The sequence below is a fragment of the Cupressus sempervirens genome, chromosome 3 (genome assembly GCF_028749045.1).
Source record: "Cupressus sempervirens isolate cs-2001-9-10 chromosome 3, ASM2874904v1, whole genome shotgun sequence".
In the NCBI taxonomy this organism is placed as follows: Eukaryota; Viridiplantae; Streptophyta; class Pinopsida; order Cupressales; family Cupressaceae; genus Cupressus; species Cupressus sempervirens.
This window is the reverse complement of record NC_143120.1, coordinates 647,913,015-647,939,103: the sequence shown is the minus strand read 5'-3', so window position 1 is coordinate 647,939,103 and position 26,089 is coordinate 647,913,015. Positions and strand designations below refer to the sequence as shown.

At 35.1% G+C, this 26,089-nt stretch overlaps 1 protein-coding gene across 3 annotated transcripts in view; it reads left to right on the top strand.

The window, feature by feature from the left end:
- LOC149568367 (uncharacterized) overlaps window positions 1–19,518 on the top strand; it is a 56,279-nt gene extending 36,761 nt beyond the window's left edge. The window contains exons 4-5 of one of the 3 annotated variants that reach the window (XR_016362549.1): window positions 13,426–14,113; window positions 19,460–19,518. Coding sequence is in view for 1 of the 3 variants with exons in the window: in XM_089821307.1 (XP_089677433.1) it covers window positions 13,426–14,059 (634 nt within the window). In the remaining 2 variants the exon portion in view is untranslated. Of the gene's footprint in view, window positions 1–13,425; window positions 14,574–15,026; window positions 15,563–19,459 lie in introns of those variants that run through there. The other 2 variants (XR_016362547.1, XM_089821307.1) reach the window with 2 other exon arrangements.
- Window positions 19,519–26,089: the final 6,571 nt, after the last annotated feature.

Below are 26,089 nucleotides of genomic sequence, written 5' to 3'. Positions count from 1 at the left end.
CTCGGCAGCTCAGGTGGCAGAGGTCTTCTTCAGGGAGGTTTTCAGATTACATGGTTTGCCTCGGAACATTGTGAGTGACAGGGATAGCCGCTTCATGAGTCACTTCTGGCAGGAGGTATTCCGGTTGTGTGGTACGGAGCTTGCACCTAGCACCAATTATCACCCACAGACCGATGGTCAGACAGAGATTGTGAACAAATGGGTGGAAGGGTATTTGAGGAATTATGTGGTAGATCAACAACGAGCTTGGGTCAAATGAATATATCTCTGTGAATATTGCTACAATACTACATACCATATTACTATACAAATGGCACCCTTATGGCACTTTACGATTATGAGGCACCCAGTTTCTTAGATTTGTTGTTGGGAGACAATCGGGTACTCCGTGTAGGTGAACTATTACAGGAGAGTAAGGATATAGTTGCTACTCTCAGGGACAACATTGCTAGAGCTTAGAACCAGCGAAAGCAGTATGCAGACAAGAAGAGGACTGAGCGTAGTTTTGAGGTAGATGATATGGTTTACCTCATGTTACAGCCATATAGGCAGTCCACTCAAGAAGAGTGGTGCAGAGAAACTCAAGCCACGCTATTATGGACCATTTAGGATCATCAGGCGAGTTGGTGAGGTGGCTTATGAGTTGGAGCTTCCTGCAGATAGTAGAGTGCACAATGTGTTTCATGTATCACACCTCAAAAGGGCGTTGGGTCAGAATGTGGTGCCTTTTGCAGTATTACCTCCCTTGGATGATGAGGGGAAATTGATCTTAGTGCCAGAATCCATTTTGGATAACAGAGAGAAGCAACTTCGAAGGAGAGTAATTAGAGAGTATCTGGTTAAGTGGAAAGATTTACCTATTGAAGATGCTACTTGGGAGGGAGAAGCGATTTTTCAACATCCAACATTGAGATTGCTTGAGGCCAAGCAATTTTAGGAGGGGCAGACTGTAATGTCCCCATTTTGGAGGAGTTAATTATTTATAAAGTTATCAAATAAATAAATATTAAAAGGTAACTTTATAGTTAATTAATTTAATAAAGTGACTTGAATAATAAAATATTTTATAAAGTCACTTAATCAAATAATGTTCTAGAGGTTGTTGGAAGAAGCGGAGAAACAATTAATAAAATAATATTCCTTCTAGAAGGTGACTTAAGAAAAGTTCAAGAAGGAGGTCGACCTATTGAGGAAAAAGAATAAATAGGCATTGAGGGCTCATTGTCTATCATCTAGATTTATTGTTGATATTTGTTATGTGCATTGTGGAGCTTAGGGTTTTTGCAGTAGTCACAATTGGCCATTGAGAACGAAAACTCTCAATTGGTATGCAATTTTGAGAGTGTGAAAGATCACTTGAATTATTGCAGCTGGGAGCAAGATACTTCAGTCTTCTATTTGTGCTACATTGAGAAAAAATATTCGAGTACAATAGCTGATGTATTATTGTACTTATCTGAATAAAGGGTTGCTTCTTTATCTATTCACAAGGGAGCTTCAAGCCAACCAGATTTGAGTAGGTTCATTACACCTAATCCTTTAGAAGAGATTCTTCTCAAATCACTTTAACACTCTAGTGAGAATTATATCTTGATTAGGTAATCATCATATGAAGAACGTCTTCTTCAAGCCTCTTTGGGATCTCTGATTTATAACAGTACTTGGTAGAGATCCCACCTCTAACCAAGTCTCTTATCTTTGACATATGCATATGGTTGACCAGTAGAATATATATTGTCCCTAAGAGATACTTTTGCAATTCTCTTCCCTGGATTCCATTTTGAACCCAACATCCAAATTGTTAATGTCCTCTAATCACACTCTCCTCCCTTTGGAGAGACTTAACATTCCTAGTGAATGCTCTCTGTCCATACTCTATCGGACCTCTAAAAAGATTATGAATTCTCTTTGTATGTTATTCTAATGCAATGTTTTCGGTTCCCTTCCTTATATATCTCATACTTGATTCTTCTATGAATCTGTTACTATCTTCCCATTCAATAGTCTTATGAGATTCACGGGGTGACTGTGGTTTCTCCTTGCTCGTGCCTGAGACTTTGATAAATCTTTTTGTTGTTATGTATCCCCATATGCTATGATCTTTATCTATGAGTGTCTCCTATTTGGGTGTACCTGCTATAGGGATGTTGAACATTGCATACAATAGTTGAGATTTGATGTGTTTGTTACTATGCCAGGGCTGTTGACATTTTGATGCTCTATTTTGTGCGATGTTGAATTGGGGTGCCCATTGTTTGTTGGAACTCTGATAGGGCTTATTGTATATGGGCAACGTGATAATTGTGGTATGTATTTCCTTTTTATTTGCTCGATATTTATTGATTTTTGTCATTTCTGTTGTTGTCCTCCCAATGATGGTTTACTTTGCATGTTTTCATATGCGCCCAAGGCCTACATAACCATTATCTTCTGTTCGTCCTGTGTCTCTAGATGGCCATTCCTTCCTCTGCCTTCGATGCTCCCTTTTACATTCACCCTTCTACTTATGTATATGAAGATGCTGGAGTTGACCAGTCGCGTCTCTTGGTAGACAATTATTTGGTTCTATCGGGATTTGATGTGATAGTTATAGATTTGTGTATGGGTCAGATTCATATTTGTATATTGAATGTTATTATAATAAATTCTTATTACTTTTTTAAAACATTAGTGATAATCTTCTAAGGCAAAATTTATATATTATATACATATTTCAATATAAATTCCTTTTTTTATAAAATTACATGTATTATTTGGGGTTATCACAGTCCCTTCGTCTCAATTTTGCTTGTCCTTAAGCAATTTGAGGCTTTATTCTTTTTCCCAAGTGGCATTTGCATTTGGCAATTCCTTCCACTTGATTAAGAATTCTCTCACAGTTCTCTTCCTTAATGTCTTTTCTCTCGTATCAAGAATCACTTCAGGTTCAAGACAAGTTTTCCTTCGTCATCCAGTGGGGGTAATTCGGCACATGGTGCTATCTGTTTTCCCAAAACCTTTTTGAGTTTAGATACATGGAATAGATTGTGAATTAGACTATTACTAGGTAACTCTAGCTCATAGGCTACTTCACCAACCCTTTTGATTACCTTATATGGTTCATAAAATCGAGGTTTGAGTTTCTTTGTCCCATTCTTCTTCAGAGATGACTGTTTGTATGGCTGTAATCGTAAATATGCTAGATCTCCTTCCAGGAATGATCGTTCGACTCTTTTCTTATCTATATAGAGTTTTTGCTGATTTTGGGCAGTATGCAGATTCTCTTTCAACTCTCATAATATCAATGTTCCTTTGAATGAGTTCTTGTGCGTTGGGTACTCTGCTCTCAGGTATGATTATACCTCCAAACTTGGTGGCTTCATATCCATAAAATGCCTTGAAAGGACTCATCTTTATGGACACGTGATATGTTGTATTATAACAATATTCCCCTAAGCGAAACCACTTGATCCATGTAGTTTGTTGTCCTGTGACGTAATTTCTTAAATATCCCTCTATCCACTTACTCACGATCTTAGTTTGTCCATCTGTTTTTGGGTGATAACTGGTGCTAGGGGTGAGTTAAGTTCTTGCTAATCTAAATAATTCTTGCCAAAACGTGCTGAGAAATTTACTATCTCTAGCACTTACAATGTTTAGGGCTAATCCATGAAGATGAAAAATTTCCTTAAAAATTATTCTCGCTATTTGGGGCGCCCTATTCAATAGAGAGTGGGAAGAAGTGTGCTAATTTTGTGAGTTTGTCTACCACCACATAGATGCTGTCCTTCCCTTGAACCTTTTGAAACCCTTTATGAAATCCATAGATATACTTTCCCATTTTTGATTGGGATAGGCAATGGTTGTAGTAGTCCTGCAGGATGTGATTGCTCGGCTTTATTTTGTTGACAGATAATGCATTCTTGTACATACTTTTGTATGTCTCTTTTTAATCGTTTCCATGAATATCTTTCCCTTATGTGCTTATATGTTTTGTAATATTCAGGGTGACTTGCTAAAGGGTTGTCGTGATATTCCTTCATAACTATCTCCTTCATTTTGGATTTTGGAGTCAAGTAGATCCTTCCTTTGTAAAAGATGATGTCATTGGAGACTTTAAAAATCTCCATTGGGTACCTTCCATTCCAATATTTTAGTTGTGATTTGATCTTAGCATAATCCGCTATTATCTTATCTTTCCAATTCTCGGCAATGTGAGAAATAGTGTTGATGTGGGGCCGTCTTGATAAGGTGTCCGCTGCTCCATTATTCATGCCTTTCATGTATTCTATGTCAAAATCATAGGCTTGAATTTTGCTTACCTACTTCTACTATTTGTCATTTAGGTCTTTTTGATTTAGGAAGAAACGTAGACTATTGTGATCTGTTTTGACTAGGAATTTTCCATAAACTAGATATTGACGGAATTTTGCCAATGCATGCATTGTTGCCAACATCTCTTTGTCATAAATAGAATAATGTTTTTTCAGCTCTTGTAAGTTTGTGACTTTTGAAGGCTATAAGATGTTTTGTTTGCATTAGTACAGTCCCTATGCCTTTTCTTGAAGCATCGCATTGCAATTCGAATGGTATAAAGAAATCTAGTATGGCTAATATCGGACATGAGCTCTTAACTTCCTCTAGTTGCTCGAAGGCTTTTTGTGTTCTTTCATCCCAAGTGAAAGCCCCTTTTTTGGTAAAGCTTGTAAGAGGGGCTGCAATTTTCGAGAAACCTTTAACAAACCTTTGATAATAATTGCATAATCCCACAAATCCTTTGAGTTGTGTAAGGTTTCTGGGCTTCGGCCATTCTTCAATAGCTTTGATCTTTTCTTCGTCGACACTTACCCCTTCTCTATTGATTTTGTGTCCAAGGTAAAGTATTTCTTCAAGCCCAAATTCACATTTTTAATTATTAGCATATATAGATTCTGTTTGCGGCCAGGGCGGGTCTCTGCACCGATGAACCAAAATTCTTCGATGTGTCTTAGGTGTTCCACCCTGTTCTAGTCTTAGGTGTTCCACCTTTTGAACCAAAGTTCTTTGATGCTTCGGCTATTGTTTAATAGCTTTGATCTTTTCTTCGTCGACACTTACCCCTTCTCTATTGATTTTGTGTCCAAGGTAAAGTATTTCTTCAAGCCCAAATTCACACTTTGAAATATTAGCGTATAGAGATTCTATTTGCGGCCAAGATGGGCCTCTGCATCGATGAACCAAAGTTCTTCGATGTGTCTTAGGTGTTCCACCCATGTCCTGCTATAAATAAGAATGTCATCAAAGAATATGAGGAGGAATTTTCGTAACTGTTGTCTAAAGATGTGGTTCATGCAAGATTGGAAGGTTGTTGGTACAAGGAATCCAAAGTGTCCATAGTGACATCTAAATGTTGTTTTTGGCACGTCTTCTTTCATCCAGATTTGATGATATCCTGATCTTAGATCAATTTTGGAGAAATAGCATGCTTTGTGTAATTCATCCATTAGCTCATCAACTCTAGGGATAGGATATCTGTTTTTTTATAGTTTTCTTGTTTAATGCTCAGTAATCAATGCACATTCTCATAGTCCCATCTTTCTTTTGACTAGAACTACTGATGATGCGAAAGGGCTGCTGCTTGGTTGTATGTGTCCCATTTCTAATAGTTCTTTGATAGTTTTCTCTATCTCTTCCTTATATTTGTGGGGATGTCTATAAGGTGTAGTGATTACAGGTTTTGCTCCTTCCAATTCTATGTTGTGTTCGAAACCTCTGTTGGGAGGAAGTCTCAGAGGGATGTCTTCGAACACCTTTTTATATTTCTTAAGGATGGGTTGAATCTCTACATGAAATGTTCGCTCTTTAATGGGTTTTTTTTAATCTAGGATCATACATTGTGCTATCATTTCTCCTTGGTCATGTTTAAATATTTTTTCCTTTTTATTACATGAAACTACCTTTGGTGATCCATTATGCAATCCCCTCAGAGTTATTTCTTTCCCCTCATGTTTGAAACATATTTCAAGATTTGGTCCATCCACGATGAAATGCCCTAGGGAATTTATCCATGGTATCCCTGAGATGATATCATTTTCTATGTTTGCCACATAAAAGTTTCTTTTAATTATATGCCCGTTGGTGGCGATTTCTACTTGTGTAACCATCTTCGTACAACGATTTATGGTTCCATTTGCCAATTTGACCCTAAAACCTTCAAAGTCTTGAGCCTTTAGCCTCCTTTTTGCCACCAAATGTTTGCTGATAAAGTCATGAGAAGCTCTTGTATCTACTAGTGCAATTACCTTTTGACCCTTAAGTATGCCTTTAATTTGAAAAGGCCTATTCTCGTCTTGGGATATGACTGCCAGCGTCCCTTATTCTGATTCCTCGACTCATTGCCTTTTATTTGTTTCTTCAATTTGATTTACTTGTCCTCTTTTACATCGGTGACATCTTCCCCAAGGTTTCCTACATTTAAAGCATAGATATTTTTGGATTAATTCTTCCCTTTGTGGGCATTTGTGCCCAGTGCTCCATGGTTTATTACACAAGTAACACGGTTTGCCTTGATTATCTCTTTTGGTTCTTTCACTCCGGGGGAAAGTTTTGGAAGTGAAGTATCAGGATCTTTCCTTATTGCTTCTTCTATTGCCTTTCTTATTGCTTCTTCTAGATTTTGTGGCTCATGGGGTTTCGCCCTAGTTTTTGTGGATTGCTTAAGGCCTTCTATGAACATACATGTGAGTCTCCTTTGGGAGAGATCGGGAATCATGACTGAATTTTTTTGGAATTGTTTGACATATTTGTGCAATGTTCTTGATTGCTTAAAGTGTGTTAACTCTTGGAAGTACCACTCAATATCTTTCTTATCGGATCCACTCATGAGTTTTTTGAGAGAACTCTTCATAAGTTTTCATGTCTATATGCCCTAGTGAGATACGCTCCTGGGTCCACCAATCATGTGCTTCTCCCCCCAGAAGGATTATGGTAAATTGGAGGGCTTCTTCCTCTGTCATGGGGTTTAGGATAAAGAATGTGTTTAGTTTTTCTAACCATTGATGGGCTGACATCTCTCCTTATCCATTAAAGATTGGAATTGCGACCTTGCTTACGTCGTGTTTGAGTTCTTCGTTCATATATCCTCTAGGCATCTCTCTTCTTTTATCCACACAAAATTCTGTAAAGGAGATTGCTTCTTGAATGTGAAGTTGTAGACCTGCATATGCTCTTGCAATATCTTTAGTGCTAGTTAGGGGTTTCTCTACCTCTTCCTCCTCCCTTAGGTTTACTCTTCTGGGTAGGAATGTAGGTTAGGGAAGGCTTGAACTTGAAGTTATATTGTTATTTCCAGAATGGATCGAACTTATTTCTCTCCCTAAGTTTGGTTGACTTCTTAAGTTATTGATTGAGTTTCCCATGTTTTGTAAGGCCAGTAGGAGGGCCTGATTTGATTTCTCCGTTTGATTCAATATAGTTTGATTGGTTTGCTCCATATATGATCTCACTTCATTAGCTAAGTCGTTTATTGTAGTTTTTGTTCTCCTTTCGTAAGTTTGCATCAGCCTTTACTCACAGCGTGATAGGATTATTGCCCTGATACCACTGTGAGGTCCCCTCTTCTGGATTAAAGTTGAATGTCATGACCTGTAACAATTAGTCAATGTAATACAGAGAAAATATAGATTAAACATGTTAGAAATATTGAACTAATCAAACATAAATCTAAATACTACCCTCGCTACTCCTCCTAATCCTTCAGAAGAGATTCTTCTCAAATCAACTTACCCTCTAGTGAGAATTATATCTCGATTAGGTAATCATATGAAGAATGTCTTCATCAGGCCTCTTTGGGATCTCTGATTTATAACACTACTTGGTAGGGATCCCACCTCTAAACAAGTCTCTTATCTTTGACATATGCATATGTTTGACTAGTACAATGTATAATGTCCATAAGAGATTCTTTTGCAAATCTCTTCCTTGGATTCCATTTCGAATCTGACATCTAGATTGTGAATGTCCTCTAATCACACAGTCCTCCCTTTGGAGAGACTTAAGATTCCTAGTGAATGCTCTCTGTCTATATTCTATCGGACCTCTAAAAAGATTATGAATTCTCTTTGTATGTAATTCTTGTACAATGCTTTCAATTTCTATTCCTTATATATCTCATACCTTATTCTTCTATGAATCTGTGACGATCTCCCTGGTCAATAGTCTTCTAAGATTCACCTGGTGACTGTGGTTTCTCCTTGCTTGTGCGTGAGACTCCAGCTAAGCTTTCTGTTCTTATGTATCCACGTATGCTGTGATCTTTATCTATGAGTGTCTCCTTGCTCGAATCTAGATGTACCTTCTATAGGGACGTTGAACACTGCATACAATTGCTGAAATTTGATGTGTTTGTTACTACGCCAGGGATGTCTGCCTTTTGATGCTTTATTTTGTGCAATGTTGAACTGGGTTGCCCATTGTTTGCTGGAACTTTGATAGGGCTTTTCGTATATGGGCAACGTGATAATTGAGGTATGTATCGCCTTTTTATCTGCTCGATGTTTATTGTTTTTTGTCATTTTTGTTGTCCTCCCAATGATGGTTTACTTTGTATGTTTTCAAATGCTTCCAAGGTCTAGGTAACCATTATCTTTTGTTCATCCTGTTTCTCCAGATGGCTGTTCCTTCCTCTTCCTTCGATGTCTCCTACATTCACCCCTCTACTTATGTGTATGAAGATGCTGGAGTTGACCAGTCGCATCTCTTGATCAACGATTATTTTCTTTTATTGGGAGTTAGTTTGATAGTTATAGATTTGCGTATGGGTTAGATTCATATTTGTATATTGAGTGTTTATTATAATAAATTATTATTATTATTTATTATTACTTTTTTAAAACATTGGAGATAATCTTCTAAGGCAAAATTTATATATTATATACATATTTAATTATAAATTCCTTATTTTATAAAATTACATGCATTATTTGGGGTTATCACACTAGATAGGAATTTGGAGCAAATACAATCAAGCCCTAGTTAGGCATCTCTTTGTGACTCACCTTAGAAAGAGGGTAAATTGGTGGATAAATGAATTTGGAGAGTGGATCTACCCAATCTAATGTGGAATTTGGAATGTGTCAGCACTTCTATAACCATTGATTTTGTTGGATCAAAGCATTGAAAGGTTGTTACTTTGTAAACCAAGTCTACTTAGGTCTATGAGGCCTACCTAGCCCAGTGTTGTTTAACCCATCAAAGGAGTTGGGATTTGTAAGTCAAGATTCTTGTATATCTTCACGTAGGGTATCAAAAACCATGATTTGTTTTGATGCTTCTTTGGAAAGTTGTAGAGATAAGGGTGAAAAACCTGTTAGGTTGACCTAATTGTGAATTAGGCCTTTTCTTGGCTAGAACATTTGAATGAATAGGAACCCTTTAAAAACCTTTGAAAATGAGTTGGTTGAATTCTAATAAGCCAAGAGAAGATGTTTTGCTCCACTCTCCTCAAGTGTAGGTTAATCACATGTTTACATGTAAACTCTAGCTTAAGAGGGATTAGCTCTAGGAAAAGATCTAAGGCTGTTGTCACATATTCAAGGGTTTCATCACAAAAATGCCTTTTGTTGAGTTTTGACTATTGGAATTAAATGATCCTTGGTGGAATTTAAGAGGAAGAGATGCACAATATGTTCCAAAAGGTTTTAGACAAGAAGTTGAGTTTGGAGCAAATACAATCAAGCCCTAGGTGGACATGTCTATGTGATTGACCTGAGAAGGAGGGTAATTTAGTGGATAAATGAACTTGGAGAGTAGATCTACCCAATCTAGCATGGAATTTGGAATGTGTGGATTGTGGTAGCATTTTTGAGACCATTGATTTGGTTGGATCAAAGCATTGAAGGATTGTTACTTTGTAAACCAATCCGAATTATCTCTATCAGGCCTACCTAGCCTAGTGTTGTTTAACCCATCAAAAGGAGTTGGGATCTATAAGTCAAGAGTTTTGTATATCTTCCAAAAGGGTGTTAGAACACCTAATTTGTTTGGATGGTCGTATTAGGTTGACCTAATTGTAAATTAAGCCTTTTCTAGGCAAGAACATCTGAATGAATAGGAACCTTGTAAAAACCTTTGAAAATGAGTTGGTTGAAGTCTAGTAAGCTAAGAGAAGATGATTTGCTCCACTCTCCTCAAGTGTAGGTTCATCACATGTTTACATCTAAACCCTTTGCCTAAGAGGGATTAGGTCTAGGAAAAGATCCAAGGCTTTTGTTACACAAATTATGTACTAATTGATTGGATGGAGTTTAGAAGTCTAGAATGGTTCTAGAAGGGTGAGAACAAAGTGGACTTAGTGATTGATAAACCTAAGAAGGAAGGGCAAGTTGTGGGTTGGGTTAGGAATAGCTTTGTTTCCTTGTGGCTTTGCATCATTGTACAACATGTTGAGGGCCAACTTTCTCAATGGCTTGGATGAGAATGTTTGCAACAAATGGACCATCCTTAACTTCCCTTGACAATCCACGACTCCCAAAAAATTGCACTTCTCGTGGACATTGCAATCACATTGACCAAAGGGTGATATCTTGCATCTCTCCATCCATTGGATGCTATGGATTCACCTGTTTTGATCTATGAATTCTTGATGAGCTTCGAGGAAGCCTCTACACATTTCACCTCTCTCCGATAAAGCTGTTTGCATCTTCTCATATCCCGGGTCCTTGAACCCCCTTGGGGCCTCATTAATTGATCTCACCTATTTTTGCCAATATGGCGTGTAGGCAACATTAAATGCCAATTGATGCAAGTAAGATCCAATTTCTCAAAATTTTACCCAAATCTAAATGTCATTCATTTCTCTTCCATAGCATTGTTGAGTACTTCTATGAATAATCAAAAGAACACTATATAAATAGAGCCTTTAAATCATTCATGCCAATTAAGCATTCCAATATGTAGTCGAGTTTCAGCCCACTTAACAAAATCAGATTTTTTTAGTTGAATCTGTTATCCAAGCCTTTGTCAAAAATATCAGAAACTTACCCATAAAATTGGGTCCCCAAAATCATTACAAAAATCAGAATTTTTCTGTTCTAAAACTGTACTACCTTTTCTCACAAAAACCAATGTCATAAATCGAATACCCCATTAAGATGTGGCCAAACAAAAAATCTGCACTTCAAATCTCTTAAAAGCCTTTTAAAAGTCTGCTCTATGAAAACCCATTCCATGCACGCATTAGCATCTGATTTCTTTGGCTAGGAAAAATCTGCAATTTGAATATAATTCAACCCATGAACTGATGAGTAAAGAATCCATCCTTTGGAGCAATTAAAATCCATACTTTGATTTCTATACCAAACCAATTTCTAGCCCACTTCTAATCTGAAAATTATTTAAATGCATATAGCAAATGGGAATCGGTTTCCATTGTCTAAATATGGAGCTTTTATCCCTTGCCCAAAATCAGATTTTCTACTTTAAACAATCTGTACAAAACTGAAAATTATATTCAGAAGGTAGGGAAATAAAAGCATATATTCCATGGCTATTAAAATCCCCAAGAACCTAACATTTTGTAGATTCAAAGCTGTGTTAAGGAGACCATTCCACACATTTCAAAATGAGATTTGTTTTTGGCAACACAAATCTGCTCCAAGATACGATAGAACTAAGAAATCCCATGTCATACCAAAATAAAGAAATCAGACTTTTCATCTGAAGAATCAATTTCATAATAGAATGCAGCCCAACTAATTCCTCTAATAGATATAAATCACGAGTAACCAATTCTTGAAATCAGTTTTGATAAGGGAATCAAATAGAAAGTAATACACATGAGGTAGTGAGAAATGAACAGATAATACACAAAACTGATCAAATGTTCATTGCTTCTGCACTCTAAAATATCTAGAAATACATATGGTCTTAGCTATCGATAGCCAGAGGACTCATATAATTTCTTCTTTTATTCCATCCTCTGGACTATGTTCTTGTCCAACTGATTTCAGCCCTTTATAATAATCTGATGGGCAGTTACAAAATGCTCTTTCCATTTCGATTACACAAACTGTTCGAATTCCTTGGTACATGTGGTGACATATTTCAGAATTGTAATTTGTTACATTTTGTGTTTACATCTTTTTCAAATGACATTTAATTTCATAATTTGAACAACATTAAGCCATAATAAGAGGAAATTAAATACTTTGCTGGTGCCCCTGCACCACCAATCCATTTGCAGAGATGCATCTTGCTATGCCTTGCTGAGAAATGTCTCTAGCCTTATTCTATAACGTTTCTAAGGGTCCATTTCCTCTCTTATTTGTCACTGGTTCTCGAGGAACATGCGAGAATGGATTGCCCTTTGCATGTTTGTTCACTAGAAGTGTAAAACTTAAAGGTATAGATGCTTTGAGACTGCAAAGGATGAGCAATTAGATTCCCAGCTGCTTCATCTGCTTGTTTTTGGTCTTGAATATACTTGTTTACAAAATGGTTTACAAGAAGGGTTTCAGGTGCGTGCTTCCCTTCAACTCTTGGTTGGCCTGAAAAAAAATTGAATGCCTTTCTGAGGGATAAAACACAAATGCGCTTTCACTTTACTATAAGAGCTACTATATTTGTCTTTGCAATGGTTGCAAATAAAAACGTAATCTCCTCCACATGACATTTGCTGAACCATTTCCACATATTCCCATATTGGAGAGCTTGGGTCTGTTTTGAACTAGGAGTTCCCGATGCTAGAAGCACTTGCTATCTATTAATTTATAAACAACATACAAAGTCACAGACCAAAATGAAACAAAACAAATTGAACTATAGAGTTCATTTCATTTTATCAAAAAATGCAAAGAAAAAACAGGAAAAAAGAAATCAACAAAGCCCTCAATGTCTTTGAGGAGTTCTACACAGTTGCAACCACGTAGGAATAGCTCACAAACAAGCTTCGAGCATGCAACAATCACCTTTCAACACTCCTTGAGCAATGGGGGCAAGAAGTTTTCTTTTTAATTACAAATGCATAAATAACATATAAAACATCCTTTTTAACCTCTTTAGTGGTTTATTTTATGGTTGGAGGGTCAAATAGATAAAATTAGACCAAAAAAGCTTTAAGAGCTTGAAAAAAATCAAAGATAAGATGCTTTCCTTTGTTGGCATTCTCATAGTGTCAAATTGTGTGCTAGTTTCTGTGTCTCCTGTATTATTTCTTCTTGCTCAAAGCTTTCTCATTCATCCATTTAATTTTTTAAATGATATTTTCCATGCACAATTTTTTTAGCTAATACCTGCTTAAAACTTGCTCAGTTTTCCAATTCAGAAATATGGAGCTATTTACATCACTTTATAAACTAGAGAAATATTTTCGTTTTTCTTCTCTTTTTGGGTTTTCTTGAACTGTTATCTTTCATTAAACTACAATGTTGGAGAGTGCATGTTTTTAAAGGTTGGTTTTCCGAATTGCAGGGGCGTCCAAATTGAAAGCAAAGTTGACACTACTACTAATGACATGGGTAGATGGCAGCAAGGAGTTTCTACTTCAGGTAATGTTCTACAACCTCCTGGCACTCGACTCCCTCAAACTGTTCGGCAACATCCCCATCACTCAAGTCAAAGGGCATCTATTCAAACATACCTGGATGAATTCAAACAAGGATTCCCAAGAAATGGCTTGTCACGAGTTTCTAGTCGATGGTGGAGTAGTAGCATGTCTCTCACTGCTCAGAATGCATCTGGTGATTCACAGAGAAATGAGATATTGTCAGTAGGTGGAACATCTGACAAATCAGAAGGCAATGAAGCTCAAAATGCAGTCCAAGAAAATAGAAAACTCAATTCTGAGAGTGATGGATGTTTGAAGTTTTTGAGTAGTGATATTTCAAAAATTCCTGGTCACATCAGATCACATGATGAGGATTTGATGCATGTCACCTTACTTTCTAGAACTAGAAAGAAGAATGCAGAAGCTGGAAGGAAAGCATTGAAACTGGCCGTAACTAATGGATATGGTGCATATAAACTTGAGGAAAAAGAGAAGTTATTGCTCAAACAAGTTTTTGGTTCTTCCTTTCCAAGACAATGGACGGGAAACTTGAGTTAAATGAAGGACGTGCCTTACTGCTTCATTGTATTTTAGCATTATCTTCCAAAACTGGTAAGAGAAAGTAATCTGTATACTATTGTGCAGCGAATTTTGTAGCAAATCAATAGTTTAATGAACTTGTCTTTACAAAGTGAAAGGTTTATGTAGACTTTAGAACCTGCTTCCAAGACTGCCCACTGATTATTTAGAAATGCATATTACCCCATCATTGGCCTTAAGTTAACCACAAATTTCACCAAGTAATTAACCTTTTTTAGAACTGTTGGGAAGTAACACAACTCTTTATTAGTTTGAGCAACATCACGAAAGACACAGTTTGGTGCATATGAACAGGTGCATTGCAGTATTCAATAGACAATTAGTATATAGCTAGTTTTAAATGGGAATCCAGTTGGTTGTTGCTTTTGCATTCAAAAGCTGTTTGCTTCTTGAGATAAGATGCTGAAAAACAGATTTAATTTTGTAACATAAACGTGAAAAATTTATCGAGCTTCGTTTTACAGGGTTATAATGGTTTGTAATGTGGTTGCTGGACCAAATAAAGTAATGAAATCTTAGGACCTATGTAAGCACTCTTGAGTAAAGTGTTTTTTGGGGAGGGATGCTTCCTTTATCTATAAGCTTTTAGGAATTCACAAAAAAATATTGATGATGTAGCTGCCTCTTATATTGCTGCTTTTTTAATCTCTGCTTAATCCTTTCCATTGTCCAGGGTCTTATCCACATGCATTCACTAAATCTGATTTATATTTCAGCATCCTAGATTAATGATAGCTGCAAGTGCTAGATAACTAGCTTTCTTGGATTAGTAAATGTGATGGATAGGGGTACTTAGTTCTATGACAAAATAATGCATATCATTTGATTAAGATATTGGAATATGCTTTGTCTTACAATAAAAATCCAATCTCTACAATGAATTGTCTTAGATCTTGTGCTGAATCTTTGCCTGTCTTTGGATCAGATTCATGGCTCTGGGTTAAGTATGCAATTACAGATTTGTCCTATGTACCTGGATTCAGTCTTGCATAGTGTCTGCCTCTGCTCTTCTGTTTTCTTGTGTAACCTTCATCCAATCTACTCTTTCTCTAATGTCTGTTGATTGGTGGTATTTGTAAACATCTTGGTCGGGCTGCTGTTGTGTAATGCAGAGGCATGTTCCCCTAGCTCAACTTCATCCAATCTACTCTTTCTCTAATATCTGTTGAGTGGTGGTATTTGTAAGCATCTTGGTCTGGCTGCTGTTGTGTAATGCAGAGGCATGTTCCCCTAGCTCAATCCTGGGAAATGTGCAAACAATATTTGAAGGCAGCAGCCAAGGGCCCTAGAATGATGTATGTAGATTTGTTACTTTTAGTGTACCAAAACTGCACATTTTTTCTATTGACTACTCTGATAATGCTGTTGGATGAGAGGATGGTAGAGATACAAGAGATGTGTTCTTGATATAGTTAAATGCTGCTTTAATCATCAAAAAGGGGGAAATATTCCAAATTACAAGTGACATGTTGTGGAGAAGGTAACTGCCTCATTAAAAAACAATTAAAGACAGAAGGCATGCATGTAGGAATTACGTTTAAATTATGCATGTTATAGGCAGATTTAACTTTGTTAAAATGTTGTCTTAATATCTCGTATGCAGTTATTTCTAATGGTATGCAATCTGTCATATTTATGCATCAAAAGCAATGTATTAACACAATTTTTTTGCATAAATGCATGCAAAAAGTGTCTGGCTTGGTTTGATGCCACTTAGTGAGAGCTTTTCTGAACAAGATAATTTCCAGGTTGAGCTGCAAATAAGCAACCCAGAACTTGTCGATCCCAGAAGCAATATTGTTCTTGCCTTACCTTTCTCTAGACTTAGGGGAACTCATTACATTGTGGTTTAACATCTCACATGCGATGGTTCTAGGCAAGCAAATCATGAGTTTGAGACCTCCTTGGAGTTACTCTTCTACTTATTTTCCATGGCATGCAATTAGGTGGAAGCCCAAGGCTTGATGCCTTATGGGTAAAGATTTTATTAGGATGGTGGAGGTTTAAATGCACTTCATCCATATTCTATGTTTACACTAGTATGTGATGGTTGAAAATTCCACTTGCAGCTACATGGGTATTGTTGATGAGAGTTTTGTGATCACCTCAATGTGCAAGATGGGATATGAGATATCCAATCCTCTCTCAAACAAGGAATCTCTAAATGCTAAACAATGTCATGATTGCGTGATTAAGTAAGACAATCTAAGGTTTGCACTGCATACTTGCGACTTTGGTGTGGACATAAACTCAATTTTTATGATGTGATTTGCTAATAATCACTTGAGGACTTCCATTAGCCTTTTGTGGAGGATCTATCAACTTTCTAAGTCCAAATGATGTGCATCAACCATTTGTAGCAACTTGAAATGAAGTGCAAATGAGATACAGGCATAGGCATCTAGCTATTCCTAGCTATGCTAATGCAAGACACTAATGATGTGCTGAAACTAAACTAGTCATTTCTTTGCCAAATCAACTATGAAGGAGGATACGATCTTGTAAGTGTATGTATGTTTTTCAAATTATTTATGCTCATCAAAATCATAAACTATGTAAATCAATAAACATCAAGCAATTGAAGTGAAGTCCTTGCAATGGAGTTCAACAAGGACAACTTTAGTGGCTAATATTCGCCAATTGGCTAATCTTGCTCGCTAGGAGCCCCAAATTTGGCTTTTTTTTTGCACTTTTGGGGTGGCCATGTCGTTAGCACTTTATGAAATTGAGTTCCATGCTTAGGCCGATCGCCAATAATAATACAAAAATATTTGTATTTTAGTGATGACTTAGCTAGTGAAATTTATTTTTTCCACGTGGCAAATTATATAGAATCGCCTACAATTTTCAATTATTATCTTAATTGATGTCATATTAGCCAATATTTAGTAAAAATTAAAGTTAGGTTACACGTTAAGTATGTAGAGTTGACATGTGTCTCTTTTCTAAATACTTTCCATGAAACTTCTTGTCCTTTCTAACTTTGGCCCAAAATAGATTTGATTGGGAGTATGTGCCTTTACTTTTGGGACTTTCTTTAAAAAAAACTATTCTTTTAAAATTTTGGCCTGAAATAGGATTTAGGCCATTGATTTAGGATCCTCCAATGATCATAAATAATAAGGATGTTGCCTCCATTCCACTATTCAATAATTTTGAGGAAAACTATAATGATAAAAGTGGGATAAATTTGACCTTAAAGTTTGGTAATCAATTATGATCCATATAATAATAATAATAATAATAAAATTATGGTTTTTAGGTTTTTGTACATTTGTTCATGATTTTCATTAATAATGGAAGATTTTCCAAGATTTTAGAGAATTTTCATACAGTTGAAAAAAAAAATCACTAATAAAATTATTTTTTCTCCTAATCGAAAAAATTAATTCACCAATAGAAATTAATTGTTTTCCCTTGAATTAATGTTTGATTTGCCAAAAATTTATACATTTTTCTAAAGGAGGGTTTCTTAAAGTTAACCTTGGAGTTCAAACCTGTTATTGTTTTTGGTAGCTTTAATAAGATAAACTTGAGAGTATATATATATAAAATTATAAAATTATAATTTTTATTAGCGGATAGGCTATTATAGGCGGGCATTTCAGCTCAAACCTGTCCGATGCAAAACAATTAGTTGTTTTTAAAGTGGTTTGCAGTACGGGTTGGATTTTGTATCTTTCAGTCCTTCAATAAATACTATAGCATAAAAATCAAGTGCTCCATCTGATTGCAATGTTTTGAATAAAGGCGGATATTTGTCATCATATCACAATTTGATTTACCAAAGTGAATATTAAATGATTTGATTTTTAGTCCTTGCGGGGAACTTTTGTTCTGGGGCATTAATTTTGTGTTCTTAAAAGATCTGAAATCATAAGATTATAAGTTCTTTTATTTAAAAAATATTTTATGCACATAAATTTTAATTTTATGATTGGTTATTGCCAATTTGTTGAGGTTAAGGTGTATAAAAAATAAAATAAAATAGAGATTTAACAACATCAATCACCCATAGAAGAATTTTGGAAGGCTTTGGAACTAGGCAGACAAAGTAGAACTAGAAGCACAGGCTGTGGGGACATGGATGGCACAACAGTGATTAGTGATGACATCGTGATTTTTCCTAGCTTCTTTCCCTCGCAAATTTTAGGTTCTTGTTTTTTAGATCTCTGTACATTTCGCAGGTGGAAAACATAGTTTCAGATATCAAGGAATTTTGTTTTCATGAATGGAAAGTTGGAAACTATGTAACGAAGCAACTCCGATTGGATTGATCCCATTGCAGGATATTGACAAAATTGATATAGCTTTAGAAATTATTAATCAAATACATTTGAAATACTTTCTTTTCTACCGTCCTCCCTGCCTAGCCAAATTCAGAGTTTTTGGAGCAAGATATAGACAACCATCAAAGCAACCTATCCACGAATTGTTTCATGAAAGAATTTGGGAGGCACGATAAGTGTATGACAGAATGATTGGAAGGGATCTCACCTTATATATTGCAACTCTTGATGGAATTATTTTAATCAAATGCAATTGGCATGTGTAAAGCCGAATTACATAACTTTTCTAGCATCCTCCCTATGCCAAATTCAGAGACTTGGATGATTTTCAACTAGACTCTTTTGTTACATTTTGTTTGATGCCCTGAGCATTCGCTCGAGAAATGCGGTATAAATTTCTTGACACTAGTTTGATTTTTTATTCAAATAGTTTCAATAGCTATAAATGACTCTAGGGTTTCGGTTTAAACAAGTTTTAAATACAATTCAGTTTAAGCAATGCAAATAAAATCTTAGTAACAGTACAACAATTTATTTCTGATTTGTTGTTTGAATATGTTATTTTAGTGGCACAAAATATGGATTTCTCTTTTGTTATTACATCTTTTCCACGACTTTTTGAAATTTATCGTTGATTATTGATTAGTTGGCCTAATTTTGTTCATGCTTGAACAACATTTTAACGTACTAGGTTTTTAGGTATTTCTATTCTATATAATTATAGCTAGTTTGAAATTAAAATGATAAAATTAATATTAATATCATATAAACATAAAATTGTGCACATAAAAGCAAAATTTTATTAATGAATGATAATGTATTAATTTTAATATTTAATATTTCCATACATAATTCTAGTGTAAATTTGAATTGTAGTATTCCTTCTTTTAAAATAGAGTAGGAAACATATAGGATCTCCATTATCTACATTAAGAAATAATCATAACATTTTTTTGTCACTTTATTAGTTTTAAAAATATGATGTGCTCTTGTTTATCTTTTATTGTTTCATTTTGGATTCCATGCATAGTTCTTGCCAGTAAAATTTGAATGTTTCCTTGCTCTGAAGGTGCATAGTGGTAAAAAGATCAAAGAATAAAGACAAGAAGAAATAAATCCCAGCGAGTAATTCTCCACAACCTTCTAGGTAATGTGGACGGTCAGTTTTAAACAATTGGTTTGCGTTGCTTGGTTGATATAGTGTGCTAAGAGAGAGAGAAACAAAGAGAGAGATTGAAAAATGTACATTCAGAATTGAATTTTCATTGCCTATATACTTCATACTCTTTGTATGATTATATTTCATATTTTTGAATGGTTGATGCTTGTGTGCAAAATGTATTTATGCAATGGCCACTACTATAACCCCTCCATACACTTTTGAGGACAAATTACTAAGAACATAATACAATCGACTAAACCATTGCACCTCACCTGTTAATTTTAATATAGAAATTTAGTAATTACTAGAATGTGAAATAGAATGCCTAATCATGTGATCAATTTTATATTTACACCTTCATACAAATGCTATACGATCCCTCTCTTGCATACTATATTGGAGTCCAATCATCTTTGTTGCCCCTCATACTACCCCTTTCTCATTATTCCCAAACTTCATAAGACAGGGACTAGAGCTCTTGTTGCATTTGTTTTCATTCATCACCTATCTTTTGCACTCTAAAATCATAAAATGGCTGGTGTTCTGAGGTGGAATGCACAAGCACTTCTAATTTGAGAACCAACATTTTTTTTCTTCTGAAAATGTCCATGGAAACCTTTCCTTTTGCACATCCACTCAACACATCTAGAAGACGATATCCTCTCGTAGGTTCTTGTCTCTGATCAGGAAGTAATTAAATCAAGGCAGAGGCTGCCCTGCCTCGATGGCTTTCATTTTGTTGCGCCGGTTGTTCGACACAATTGTAGTGAGCATTTCGAGGGTAGCCACGATGGTTTGGTGGCACAATTCCTTCATCAACAGCTCTAGCAACCCTTAACTCAACTCATCGATGGCGTTCATTACAAGTCATCTCAGGCTTTTCCTTGACCTCGTTTGTAAGAGCATGATGAAATAAAAGTGTGTAGGAGGTGCCTCTCTTAAGAATAGAAGCCAAGGAGGCCAGACATGCTCTTGTGGCAATAGAATCGTCTCGTCTCGTCTGGAAAGGAAGAGCGAAGGATCCCCAAGGGTTTCTCACAAGTGACTGCAGAATCGTAGCACAACCCTCTTATTCATCTCTTTCTGTGGAATGACTTGCAATGATAGAGAACGTTCGATGAACATCGGTGTTGTAGACTCCCCATCTTCATGATTGTGTTGCTCGATAATGCCACAATCAGTCTTTGGAAGAAAATTATGAGTGCTATAACAAAGGTAACGATCTCCCACGTATGGCTTTGTGAGAAGGGGGAAATGGCCTTGTTGTACCCTAGTCTTATCTCCGATGGGGTCTGCTAGAACGTCTCAACGATTTTTGACACATAATAGCTGAAGTCTTAATATTGATAGTACACCATATATGTGTTCATATCCCATGTATAGTTTTTATGTTCAAGGGTTGTAAGTTGTCATTCTTAAAACGCTGTGTCATGTTTGCAACCTATGATGCGTATCTTTTGTTTACACTTTGCCTCCTAATAGCCTAATTACAGGTAAGTAGTTATGATACGCCCATATCATTCGAGAGAGCACTACTTATAATATTAATCTTTTTGTTGAGTTTTATAATAGTTTTGGATGTCTTTGATAATGGTTGGTTGCTCCATGTCATAGTAAGATATTTTTATTTGGGATGATATCTATATACATTATTATTATTATGTTTATTAAATTTGATTTTGAAAAAGGTCATACATTATCAAAGCAAAATAATTGAGATTGTATTACATGTTTGTTAATCATTATGTTTGTGCACAATTGTGATTGTTGTCTTCGCTATCTATTACCAATTCCACCGCAAGTGGGAGAAATGAGTTGTTACATTAAATCTTGGGTTGACTTTATTTCTACATATTAAAACATCTATAATAATAAATAGAGTTCATTTATTTATGGTACATATACGAGATGCTAATACATATGAATCTGTAAAAGAAAATAGAAGACAATGCATAGTATACAATAACATATTTAATATAAAGCTGTTCTATTGTATATACAATACTAGTAGATTTTAAAATGTAAATAGTATAATGTATATTAGCACATATATGTTAATAATAATTTATAGTGTAGGTTTGGTGCATACCAATTAGGGATATCTTCATGCTACAAAGCACAAAAGACATGATAGCATTTGATCAATGTCCATGTGTGAACCGAAAAGTTCTATCTGACATTGTAGTATGTAGTATGTGTACCAATTCAAGAGTTAAAAGATGAAGTTATACTAGTTCAAGAGCTAAAAGATGTTAAGTTATAAGAAAAATGTATTAATTTACACTATTATGAACTTCGAATAACATAGAACAAAATATTAACATGCATGATACTGAAAACTTCTACTAACATGCGAGAAATAAGAAAAACTTAATAATATACATTTCAATATAAATTTTTAATAGCATGAAAGTTATATCCCTCTTTCTATCACTATTTCTCCATCGTGCTTGATATTAAAGTCTAAGCATCTTTCTATTCATAAAATTTTATTTAATTTTACCCTAAAATTTCTTCTACTTACATGAAAAATGCCCTAAAGGGATTGTGTATAATGTATAATACGTAGCATGTTTGTAGTATGCAAAGATAATATTATATAGATGTGCATCGTGAAGTACTAATATATTCTTTTAATATTATTGCAAGATGTCTTCATAACTACAATTATAAGGAAATCTTGGCATGGATACAAAAATATAGAGGAATAGGTAATAATATTCTTAAAATAGATCCAATCTAGTAGTTTTGAAAATCAGCTTGGGACAATGGTATTCTCTAACAGGGCTAGGGAATTTAGTTTAGCCCATTTTTGTTTTGATTTCCTTATTTTGTCTTAAATATAGCAATGCAATTGTTGTGCAAATGGAGCTTGATAGTGAGGGGCCCTCATTTTGATCCCCAAGGATAACACAATTATGGAAATATTACCATTTCTAGAAACATTGAGCTTGTGAACTCAAGCCTCTTCATTAATAGGAAACAACACTATACAATGGATGACATTCCCTTTGTACAACCTGATACAACATAGAAGCTTACAAATTACTACAACATAGGTGGATAGTTTGTTTTAAGCGGCTTCCCTAATAATCTAGATGGAAGATCTCCTTACTAGTACACTATTGTGATCTCCAAAGTGTAGTGGGTGCTTATTAAGATTCTATTCCAAAACTATGAATACGCCAATTAGACATGGAATTTGGATTGGTACTCTTTGTCTTTAGTAGGTTAAGTTACAAATCTTGAACTTGATAATATTTTTCCCACTCTCCTCTTTATCATATTGCTCTAAAGATTTGTGTGTGGTGAATTAAAAAAATATATAACAAATTTAACATCAAGTATAAGCTCAAATAAATGCTCATAAAGAGACATTTAGTAAAAAATTTTATTAATTTTATCGTGCATCTTTACCTTATTGTGGAATTTCATCACTATACTTCTAAAACAACAAAAACTAACTTACAATGTTGTTTCCTAAACTTTTAAGCAAGAGAACCTAAAATGGCCATCATTCTTCAGTGACTATCTCAAATGATCATAATATTTTTAATTGTACTATACAAAAAATATGCATAGGTAATCATCACCTTTTGTCACTATTGGCGTACCCCTTGCTCCTTTGGGTGCAAGTGCTAGTTATATCAATTACATAATAATGAATGGACATGTCCCTTCCCATGATAGGACATATCTCTTCTTGGCTCATTCTCAACATAAATACAAAAGATCGCTGCCTTTGGAAAACACACATGATAGGCAGTGCCATTATATTTGCAGCAATCACAAACTAACAAAATCAACATAACATTTATGCACTTAACATGTACCAAAAGCTATGAATTCAAGTTTCATCATGCATCAATAACAACAAATCTTTTATTATCTATTCAACTACTTTACTTAAACTACTTATAATTGTTACTCAACATAAGAAAATTTTATTAAGTGAGAAATGTGGAAACCTTGCAACACTCCAAAGCTTTACAAATATTCACTACGATAACAATAATGAGATAAGAATGTTTTTGGGAGTATATTAACAACACTTTATGTCCCTTACAAATGAGTTGAACACACCTTATATAGAAGCTCCAAGTACAATAAGTGGCCCAAGTTGATCCAATATTAACGACCTAGGATAATTTTAATAACCCTAATTATTAGGGCTTGTTACAACCATGTTGATAATCATTAAATACTGATATTGCTTTTGAATATATATCCTTTGGACTAATGAGAAAATTCAAGAGGGGTAAAATATTAATTGCATTCCTCATGCCACTTGGTATCACCAGAATGATGGAGATGAAGGTATACCCCCTTTGCATGCTTATCTTGTTTTAACTCTTCTCCATCCTTGTTGTCTTGGAAATATTCTCATTGAGGTGTTCTTGAAATTGCCAGTACTTGAAATAGTTCTTATCATGATGTCTCGGTCTTCATATTTCCTTATGACTTTGACCTTGAACTTGATATCCTCATTCCATGAAATGTGTATATTACAGTTTGATCATCACTTGAGGTTTCCATGCTTTTCTTGATCTTGTAATCATTCTTGCACATGAAGAGACTTGACCTTTAACATCCTCTTGCTTGAAATCTCCATGCCAATACTGGATCTCCTTCACACTGTTCTTGGAGTCCCTTGAAATGGTTCATCCTTGTCTTTGAATTGACCTTCTTCAGTTCCTTAGAAAACAAGAAAAAGCTTGTGTTAAGTTTGTAAAATGACAATTTTGAACAAAATTAAGATGCTCATATGACTAAACATCCCTTCCCAATAATATGATTTTGATTTGGCATTGGAATTGCATTTGTAGTAAGGGATTTTTCTTATCCTGTTCACAATTGTAGCCTTAGTCTTAAGTTTGCTAACATTCATACTCATTAATTTTTGATTGAGAAATTTTCTTGATTTGCAACCTTTGATTGTTTCACTTCCAATGAATTTGATTTTCAATTGGATGGCAAGGATCATTTGATTTCTCATTACTCCACCGATTTTCATACCTTGTAAGGTTTGAAATGGTTCCTCCTTGTCCTTGAATTAACCTTCTTCAGTTCCTTACAAAACAAGAAAAATCTTGTGTCAAGTTTGTAAAATGACAAATATGAACAAAATTAAGATACTCATATGAGTAAACATCCCTCCCCAATAATATGATTTTGATTTGGCATTGGAGTTGTATTTGTAGTAAGGGATTTTTCTTATCCTGTCCACAATTGTAGCCTTAGTCTTAAGTTTGCCAACATTCATACTCATTAGTTTTTGATTGAGAAATTTTCTTGATTTGCAACCTTTGATTGTGTCACTTCCAAAGAATTTGATTTTCAATTGGATGCCAAGGATCATTTGATTTCTCATTACTCCACTGATTTTCACACCTTCCCAGACATCGTTTGGTGTCTTGTTGTTCGTTGCTACTTTGGTTGTATGCTCTCAGTCCCTTAGACCCTTGGTGGTCTTTTCTTGGACATTAATAGATTTATCTTATCTTATCTTATCTACTTTGTGATTATTGCTTCTTGTGTTGATGATTCAAGATGAACACTTGAATCTTCCTCTTATAGGCATTCACACCTGATGCGAATGTTTTACTGAATGTGGCAACTTGGTTGAAGGGTATGTTCAAATCTTTCCATAATATCAATAGAATTTTTACCAAATATTTGTAATTTTGGTCTGATACTTGCTACAAACTGCAAAATAGATCCCCATCATGTTAATTTCACCATGGAAAAGTTAAACATTGTTTGAATTTTATTTAAGAACAAATCAAACTTGGGCTCTAACCTTTCTAATTTCACTGAAATGCTGAGTGAAGTCAAAGCTATCATTGGTTTTCAAGCTCCCAAATCTAGGTGGAAAACATTGTGAGGCTAGGCTTGAATCCCCAACAAGTTTGTAAATTTGACTTTCCTTGGGATCCCTCCCAATATTAGTCTCTAAAAAAGTGTGAAGTATTAAACAATTTTTGCATCGATTCCTATGACATTCCTTTGTTTCTTCACTCAAAATTGTAGATTGGTTTCATGATCATTCAAGTTTATTGCGATTTGTTTGTTCTCACAATTTGGGTGATCGGATCAAGACACTTAAGCATTTGACATTCTTCCAACCTCAACTAATTCACCCTCCTTCAAGCCCTTTTCCTTAACCAATTCTCTTAATATAGTAATTCATTCCCACTCAACAAGACCATTGAAAACTTCCTAAGATTCATCATACTTAGTTATGTAAGGTATCCATACTTCAAAAACATCTTGGACATTGTGTCATTGCTAGTAAGATGTCCATAGCCTTGACGATATATATTGTAGTTTCTATGAACATCACTCTACTGCTAGTCGGGTGTCCATATCTTAGCTAGAGATATTCAAGACTTTACAAAACCAAAAATTCAATGATAGTTCTTTTCACTTTAATTATTCTAGTTTCTCTCATCTTTTCTTTTTACACCTTTTTCATGTTTTTTAAAATTTTGGCTCATATGTAGTAGAGCTTATAATGGGTTTGAGAATTATAGTGGT